Source organism: Berghia stephanieae, chromosome 1 (genome assembly GCF_034508935.2).
Source record: "Berghia stephanieae isolate SIO BIC M18660-M18661 chromosome 1, UCSD_Bste_1.3, whole genome shotgun sequence".
NCBI classification, from domain to species: domain Eukaryota; kingdom Metazoa; phylum Mollusca; class Gastropoda; order Nudibranchia; family Aeolidiidae; genus Berghia; species Berghia stephanieae.
The window spans coordinates 67,305,907-67,315,906 of NC_088360.1; the positions used below are offsets into that span (position 1 = coordinate 67,305,907).

The 10,000-nt window shown below is 36.9% G+C and overlaps 1 protein-coding gene across 1 annotated transcript in view; it reads right to left on the reverse strand.

The window, feature by feature from the left end:
• The window catches only part of LOC144979989 (fermitin family homolog 2-like), an 87,931-nt gene that overhangs the window by 23,986 nt on the left and 53,945 nt on the right, over nucleotides 1-10,000 (reverse strand). The window contains exons 6-7 of the mRNA XM_078927420.1: nucleotides 1,339-1,446; nucleotides 127-323 (exon numbers count right to left, since the gene is read on the reverse strand). Of these exons, the coding sequence (XP_078783546.1) occupies nucleotides 127-323; nucleotides 1,339-1,446 (305 nt within the window). The remainder of the gene's footprint in view (nucleotides 1-126; nucleotides 324-1,338; nucleotides 1,447-10,000) is intronic.

Below are 10,000 nucleotides of genomic sequence, written 5' to 3' on the forward strand. Positions count from 1 at the left end.
GAGGAGGTGGGGGAGGAGGAGGACGTTAAAAAATTATGATTCTTAATATCACTGATGGCTAGGGTGCTCTCTCTAAAACATTCTTAGTCAATGCAATCCACAAGAATGGCGAATCCAAACACTCACTTGAAAAACTTGACAAAGTCACATAATTCTGGTATGTGTGTGATATCGCCGTGGCCCGAGACGTCGGTGCCAGCCAGCGACTCCTGAAGATCGTTTAGGGCAGCGTCTATCTCGTCGTCTTCGGACTGGTTCAGGTGGTTGTTGAGGGAGTTGTCCAGGTCGGGTTGGGGGAGACCTGACTGAACCTGGACTTGTAACTGTAGAAGATAGATGGATAGACGGATGGATGGATGGATGGATGGGTGGGTGGATGGATGGATGGATGGATGGATGGATGGGTGGATAGATAGCTGGATGGATGGATGGTTAGGTGGTTATGGATGGATAAAAGGAGCCCAGATAAATTAAATATTTCGTCTTGGTGAACAAATGGACCAATGAATGGGTCTGATTTATTACCGTTTCAACTGCACGGACAGAACATATTATATGTTTGTTTCCTCTTGTGACATCTGTTTGCTATCCTCTCAAGACTAAATAATTTGAGAGGTTGAATTCAAGGTAAACAATAAGCTTGTTCTTACCTGTAATATTTATTTTAACAACAACTAGATATGTATAAAAATAAAAATATAAACGGAAAGGAAACAATTGTTTGACTGAATTAATGCAATAGATTGCCAAATTGTCTTAGATAAAGAAGATTATGTTGCTATGAATCATAAACTTGGTTTGCTTTGATAATTCTATTTTACTTTTTACATCTTTTTATTTTTAAAGTTTGACAAAGACAGCCAATTCTACAAAAAGTAAAAACGAAACTATGATTCATTTGATAGATTACAAACTCAGCATAACCAATCGGTATTTATCTTGTTTTCAGATTAAGATTGCTATGACCCAGGGAAGCACCATTGAAGTTGGAAGCGGTAAGGAATTGCCTAATGTCTGGGATGAGGTGTACTTATTTGCAGGTCTGAACACCCAAATTGTCATGACCTCAGAAATGGAAATACCCTCAAACCAAGGCAAAATATTTCCCAAGACAACAATGTTAAAAACGAGCCAATAATTGCGTTCGATTAACAGACAAACATGTTCACGTCGGTCTGGGATCTTAACGATTCTGACCAGAAGATGAAAATGAGATTCGGAAAAAGCTAATAAAATACAAAATAAAATATAACCACTTTTTTACTTCAAAGCCTTTCTAAAATTTATCTTTTTGTCCGTAATAATTGCAATGGAGTTATGATAGCCCGCCATCTTTACCTGTAATGCAGCAAAAACCATCATTTCTTCCTCTGTGCAGTCCACCTCTTCTGAGATGAGCGACCACTTGGCCTGCTCGTAGATCTGGTTGATTCGGATGGCATCGTACTGGAGATCAAAGTGGAAAAAATAAACACGTTTAAAGAAGTCAGCGATGAAAAAAAATGAGGGCAGGCACTAAGATACAGATGACATTCAAAATACTGAAGGCTGTTTTTGTTTGTTTGTTTGATGTTTTGGTTTGGTTGGGGGGGGGGGGGGGGGGGAGATTATTCATTCTTTTGATTTCTCTGGCTGTATTCTTAACACCGTTTCAGATTGTTAAATCTCAATGAAAACCTTTTAAAATTGGACTGCTATAGGCCTGTTGGAGGAATGTTTGAAATAAAGCGGTTGTGGGTTAAAAACCCGCGCGATGGGATGGATCAAAGAAACGACAGATTTAATTTTTATAAAATATCAAAAGAGAAGTCCGTGTTCTTTTCCTTGCTCACTCTACTATACTCACTATAAACAATTAAAAAGTACTTAAATTACACAAGATAAAGCAGAGCAAAGAAAATTCTTTGATACAACGATTACGACCATAGTTGATGTAAAAAAACAAAACAAGAGACAGAGCTGACACCTGAGAAGAACAACGTTCTGAAATTATTTTTAATATTTGCTTAATAAAATAAACTATATACACTTGGACAGCAAGAAATTTCATGTCGTCGTTTTACTGTCGTAAGTCACTGTAGGTCATGGTGTATGGAATGGTGTATAACAAACACACTGTAGGTCATGGTGTATGGAATGGTGTATAACAAACACACTGTAGGTCATGGTGTATGGAATGGTGTATAACAAACACACTGTAGGTCATGGTGTATGGAATGGTGTATAACAAACACACTGTAGGTCATGGTGTATGGAATGGTGTATAGATAACAAACACACTGTAGGTCACGGTGTATGGAATGGTGTATAGATAACAAACACAATGTAGGTCATGGTGTATGGAATGGTGTATAGATAACAAACACACTGAAGGTCATGGTGTATAACAAACACACTGTAGGTCATGGTGTATGGAATGGTGTATTACAAACACACTGTGGCATGAGAAAGATGCCATAATGGATCCTCAGATTTGAAGTGATATTAAACACCATGTCTTCAGATTTCAAATCCAACACGCGACTCTCTCTCTCTCTCTCTCTCTCTCTCTCTCTCCCTCTCTCTCTCTCCCTCTCTCTCTCTCTCTCTCTCTCTCTCTCTCTCTCTCCTTTGTCTAAATGTTTAGCATTCGTGGAGCCTCGGATTTGGAGTGAAATTAAACACCCTGTCAAAATCTCAGATTTCAAATCCAACATACGACTCTCTCTCTCTCTCTCTCTCTCTCTCTCTCTCTCTCTCTCTCTCTCTCTCTCTCTCTCTCTCTCTCTTCCGTTCCCCCCCCCCTTTCTATCCTTCATGTCTTTCGTCTTGTCTAATCGTTTAGCATTTACAGAAAGTGGCAAAACCTAATTTTAATTTTAAAAATAAGAAATGCTAACTTGGACCCCAGTTGTTTACCAAGTCCTGACATTTGTTTTAATTATATTTACGGGGTGAATGATGATCTACAAGACACGTATGCACAAGGAAGTTGAATGCACTCTTATAATTGAGTGGGACACGACCTTCGTGGTCTGATGTAGGTGCATGAAAATAATATGTTGAATAAGAACGAACAGTCAGGATAGAAAAGGGAATGAAAATAATACAGAAAACAAAAGAAAAAAACAAAACAACAACAAAACAGTCAGTAGGCAATCGGTAGTGACCAATGATAACATTTTCTACTCCGCAAATATACTGCCCCTTTCTCTGTAAAATTCAACCCTTATGAACAATTTGCTTACCCCCTCCCTCCCATTGAGTTAAAAAAAAAAAAAGTAAGAAAATTAACGCATGATGCTCCTTTTGAGGTGCTGTGCTGCGACAGACTGATGCCGGGTTTATATTTCAGTCCTCCTTTGAAACAGTCCCTTACTTCGAAATATTTAATGGAGTAAATAAACAAAGATTTCTTATAACAACGACGACGACGATGATGACGACGACGACGACGATGATGACGACGACGACGACGACGACGATGATGATGACGACGACGATGATGTTGATGATAAGGATGATGATGATGATGATGATGATAATAATAATAATAATAATAATAATAATAATAATAATAATAATAATAATAATAATAATAATAATAATAATAATAATACCAAGGCTTTCCGATTGTGGAGAATAAGATAATACGATATGACAGGCATTTTTCCTTGAAATGTAATGTAACGGGAAGGTGATCTGCTTTTTTGTTGTAAAGTGATAAGAGTTTATATTTATAAACAATAATAGTTTAAACATAAAAACAAACAATATGATAACGTATCGTCATTTATTTCTTCTTCCTCAGTTCCATCTATTGCAACGTCATGTTTCCTCATATCATTCGCCTCCTCTCCTCCCCCCCCCCCCCCCCCCCCCCCCCCCATACTCGTCGTCATCGTCATCGACGTCGTCGTCGTATCGACCCTTGCATTTCCCAGTGCATGTTTATTTATCACCATTCGCTCTTGGCATTATCACTCACACATAAATAATTGCCAACTATCCATACATCCACTGTAAATGGGAGTGTTGTCAGTTTCTAGACGATGAAGATAAAATACCATTAATATCATTTCAACAGGTAAAAAAAAGAAAAGAAATTCCAGACGCCAGTGAGTGAACTGAACAAACATAACAATAACCTAAAGCAGAACCAATTCCACTCACAATACCCATAAATTATTTTCATTTAAACAATATTACTTAGTCCAACCCCATTTTTATTTGCTTTCTCTCTCTCTCCCCCCCCCCCCCCCCCCCCCCTCCTCTTAAAACCAAATAGTCCAGACTGAATATTATTACCATATATTTAAAAACGCTTTTATCTTCTTATTAGGCATAGTTTGTGCGTGCGTGCGTGTGTGTGTGTGTATTAGGGGGCGCAGATTAGGATGTTTGTCGATGTTCAATTGTACGTGTGTGGGTGTGCATACGTATGTGCGTGTGTATGTGTGTGGGTGTGCATACGTATGTGTGTGTGTATGTGTGCGTGTGTTTAATTTCAATTGTAAACAATAAAAACTCTTCCATAATATTCCATTATCCAACAATGAAACTCAGAGACCGACATTTGCATATATTCGACACACCCAATGGCATTGAACTTAGAAAAGAGATTGAAGTATGGGTAAAGGTGAACGAACCCCTTTTGGTTGTGTTCGTTCAATAATTATTTTTTTTAAAGCTGGATATTGTAGTTATATAGTTTGTTAAATAACTAGATAGCCCTTTTAAAATGCAAATCGAATCTCTATTACGTCACATGCGATGAAATAAAATGCATGGCATGGGGTAATGATTTCAAATCTGTTTACGAGAAAATATTTTTAAAATACGGAGCTGTTAGAATAAACAATGTATCATTATATAATTATATAAATTCACAATTTAGCACAGAGAGTAATAAGTCCTAAGTAAAAGTACTCTGACACCAAGTTCTCATTTTTCAACAAGTTATGAATTATTCTAAGATACTTATCTAGTTTCGCAGCCGAGGCAAAAAAAAAAAAAAATAAATAAATAAATAAAATCATAGTTCTTAGAAGTCTACGTAGCGGTAAGCAGGGGCCGTTTTCATGAACGCGGACTAGCGCTTAGTTTCTGACTATCTCTGACTTGAAAAAAATCGAATTTCACGTGAGCGGACTAAGCAAGTCCGAGACTAAAATCACGTCACCTTCGGACTAAATTTGGCCAAGTTTTAGTCATTTGCTGAGGCCGGACTTCATGCTTTAGTCTGAGACGAGTTACTAGGTTACGTCACAGCGTCAACAAGATAGCAGCTATTTTTCGACGCGAGAGCTTCGATTCGGAAGAAAAATACGTCGGTTACGAATGACAGAGTCAAAAAGTGTACAGTGGCTATCGATAGTATGCGCTTGTCTAAGAAGCTCATAACATTGCCATCCGGAAGTATAACGGACCAACACACAAAACTGTGTGTATCCATGAACGTTTATAGTCGGGTTAATACAGTTCAGTGAGCATTACTCATAAACGCGGATGGCAAAAAACAATAACAAAGACCTGAGTGACGTCATCTTCGAACTATCTATTGACACTGGCTTTAAAAAACTATAAGACAGGTGCAGATGGTCGAAAGTACACATTTTTTGAGCAAAAACTAACCCCAAAAAAAAAGACTGAATCTAATCGGCTTATGAGTTGCAAGTGAAGGGAGACTAGAAATTGAAGGATTTGCGCCAAGGAACGTCCAAAAAACCAAAAAACAAAAAAAAAAAAAAAAAAAAAAAAAAAAAAAAAACAACAAAAAAAACAAAAAAAAAAAAACAACAAAACAAAAAAACAACAAAAAACAAAAAAACAAAGATGATTTGTAAGTATAGTGGAGACAAAAGTTATTCTGTTGGCTTTGTAACTGACTGAAATAATGTGATTCATCAGAACACACTTTCTCTTTTGTTTGTTTGTTTGCTTGTTTTTTGGTTCAATTTCATAGACCATGAAATATAAAATATACACCATGGACACCATTGTAGTTTAGCAGTCCAAAGTCAATATCGCGTGATTTGATTCATCATGACAAAGGTAAGTTAAAATATAAAAAGTACGAAATATTATTTATACCGGATGTGTCGCTAATTTCCTCTTTGGAAATCTTTTACGATGACAGTATCTTCCATGCCATCATGTACTAGAGAGCGGGATGTTAACAACACAAAACATCCGAATTCGTCCTTACAACGCCAACTTGTAAGAAAGAGACTAGCCAATCCCGAGACTAGAAAACGATTTTTTTAGTCACTTGCTTCATTTAGGCTTAAGACTAGCAAGTCATTTAATAGACTAGTAAATAACTAAATCTAATCCCCCTTCATGAAAACGGGCCCAGCTCCGGTTATTATGTCAATATTTCATATCTATTTCCTTGACGAAAATAATATCCTCATGCGATCGTAACCTGCCGAGCTATTTTTAGAATGTGAGTAATACAGTATGTGTTGTGCACGCTACACATAAGAACAAGAACAGTATCTGTATTGAATGCATGAGCGACATGCGTAAAACATAGGACGCCAGGCATTTCTTTACACCCATTAGATATTGCTGTATTACCGGAAATAAATATAAAAAGAAGGGGCTGGATGTACATGACAATTTTTACAAAATGAAAAAGAAGTTTTTCACATGAACCAATATGTATGTATGTATGTATGTATGTATGTATGTATGTATGTATGTATGTATGTATGTATGTATGTATGCATGTATGTATGTATGTATGTATGTATGTATGTATGTATGTATGTATGTATGTTTGTATGTATGTATGTATGTATGTATGTATGTATGTATGTATGTATGTATGTATGTATGTATGTATGTATGTATGTATGTATGTATGTATGAATGTATGTGTTTCTATATGTATATATATATATTGTCGAGTACTTATTTGCAGGTCTGATAACCCAAATTGTTAGGTCTCATCGTACATTGTTATATCAGGCCTATAATTTGTTTTGTTTCAGAAGTTAAAAAAAAAAAGACTTATAGATCATTTCAAAGCCTGGGTCCACAATTCTGAAGATTTCAGACGAGCGCATAAGTGACCAACCAAAAAGAGGAGAGGGATGAAAGATAACGGGAATGAGTTTGCTTGAATGCATGAAAATAACTGGTCCAAAAAGCGAGCGCGCAAGTTCGAATATTAGGTAATAAATTTGAGACTTTCAAAGACAGACCAGACCCAGCACACATAATCATGGTAGAATACACAATATGATCGCCATTCATTTACCCTCTGCATAAATCGCACCAAAGTGTCTGTTTTATTTACAAAGTCTCATTCATAAGACATTCACTGCTAGACGCAATGATAGCACAAGTAGGCCCTTAAAGCAAAGTGACCTCCAGCTCCGATCCTGGAGTGGGTAGTTTTCAAAAACTAACAGTCAGAAGGGTTCCAGATCTTGGCAGCGTGGGCGACTGACTACAAATACAGGAAAGTCAACGAGCAAGTAATAATAATAGCAGGCCTAATCCAGACCTCCGGACTACGAAAAAAAAATAGTAGATTTACGAAATTTCGCCTCGATTTCATTTCTTGACTATCTCATTTATGAAAATGTAAGTTGGGCTGTTTTTGTTGTTGAGATTTTTCATATAGCGCAAAATCCATGAAACGTGCTCAAAGCGCTTTACAAAGGACCCCTGGCCAACAGCAACACGTAACGTAAAGAACGAGACATGACGCCTATTAGGCGATAATACAATTTTTTCCCGACAGAGACAACGCTGATAACAGCCAGGTTCTCATTTTACACCTGAGTACGGTGAGAGAATTTGAGTAAAGAGTCTTTCCTCAGGACTCAATTATGCGCCGAGCGAGGCTAGAACCCAGGACCTTCCGATCCGAAAGCGAGTGTCATACCTCAAGACCACATAGCCGCTGTTGATGTTGATGCCAAGTGAGATGATTATAAGGATTTTGACGTGTGATTTAATCCTCGTGACGGTAAATTGTTCATTTTTAAAGTCAACAATTCATTTTATTTCCCCAAAATGACAAAAGTTTAAATTGTCAAGTCGGCCGGTCTGCTAATCATGTTGTGTGCGATAAATGGACAAATCTTCTGTACTCTGAAAAGTCCATTGTTTTTCCATTTGGGCCAGAAAACGTTTGGTTGAATAATATCGATCGATTAAGATAATCGCCGACTTGCCAAACGACTCTCACATCGGAGACTTTAAATTGATGCTATGCGTTTAGTTAGAAAACTCATAACACCCGCCAGTCGGATATAACGTACCAGCACACAAAACTATGTGTAACATTAACCGTTATAGTCTGATTAATACAATTTTGTGAGAACTACTCATAACAATGGCTGGCTAAAAACAATAATAAAGACCTGAGTGACGTCAATTTCGTTCTATCTATCAACGATTCACACGGTAAAAATATTCGCTTTTTGTAGATGGGGGGGGGGGGGGGGGGGGGCAGAACTTTTGGAACACGGCATATTACCAAATGATGAGATCTGGAGACCATGCCAATTGTTCGAAAGAAAACAATGAAACCAGAATAATAAGACATTATTTTGCCTTTAAAATCAAGGGCGGGCGTCAAACCGATGAGAACCAAGGGAAACGTTGGTCACAGCAAGAACGCATTATGTCCGTGACCTCAACCAAAATGGGCGAATTATACAAACCCCCCGACTCCGTAGTAGGTTGTGAAATTGTGTTTATCATGACACAAACCCACTTAAATACGATAATTGCCTAGTATTTTGTGAGAAAGTAGTAAAATAAACAATACTACTGACAGTGCAATGGTCACGTCTTGTACCAAAAAAATCGGTTCGGGTGGATTTTTAGTATGATATAATATTATTCTGTCTTCGTTTGGAGTGGATAATCCGGACATAGTGTTTAAAATAAATAAATAAATAAATAAATAAATAAATAAATAAATAAATAAATAAATAAATAAATAAATGGATGAGTGAATGAATGAATGCATGATGAATGAATGAATGAATGAATGATAAATGAATGAAAGATCAAGCGTAAAAAAACAAAAAACAAAAAACGAACTATGCGTGGCAAGTCAAAATCATTTAAAATAAAAATATTTTTTTAATCTAAAAAAAAACAACAAAACATTTATGATGAAATGTAAACCTTAATAGTATTATATAAGTGGTACGATAAAAAACAGACAGACAGGTGGCAGTGATCTAACAAAAAATAGAGCTCGCGATGCTTTGAAGGAGAGACGTTTCATTCATACAACTTTTAGGGACTCGATGTTATACAGCTTCTGGTTTTGGGGATTTCAAAGAAATCTAGGAAAATAAAATTCCACGGAGAATTCCTACGAAACGATATCTGTCACAGGGTTTAAAATCCTAATAAACTGTCAAGTCCCAAGTCCATCAATGAAACAGATAATATCAAAATAAAATAGAAAAAAAATATTATGGAAGTTGCATGAGAATATGACTTAAGAGACTGATGACATAATATAGGGGTAACCGGCTACGAACGTGTCAGAGCGTAGCCATCGTTAACTTATAGCCTGACACGATAGTACGTTCCACAACCCGTGCGCACGAGTTTGACGTGGATACAGCGACATCTATATAGTATAGGTACTATAAGTAGACGATGCGTGGATATCTTCACAACCTTCTGGTGGATTTTATTGAAAACTGGCTCGAACAATAGAATTGTTAGTGACATTAAGGCGATTGTTTGTTCACCGGTTACAGTTCTATATTTTGGGACATTTGACGTCATTGTTTGGTCGTTTTAAAGTTTGTCATATTTTATTGCGAACGACGAAAAGATCAAAGGAATTCGGCATTGTGAGAAAAATGTTTGGTCTATCACTGTCGGTATTCAAAATTCGTAATGTCACTTAAAATATAAGCCCGCATGCAGAAAATCACGGCATCACATTTCGTAATTTGGAGGAATTTGCGATATTCCGTGCGCGGGGTACTTGGAACGGACTATAAAACAGTTATAGACATCATTAACTGAC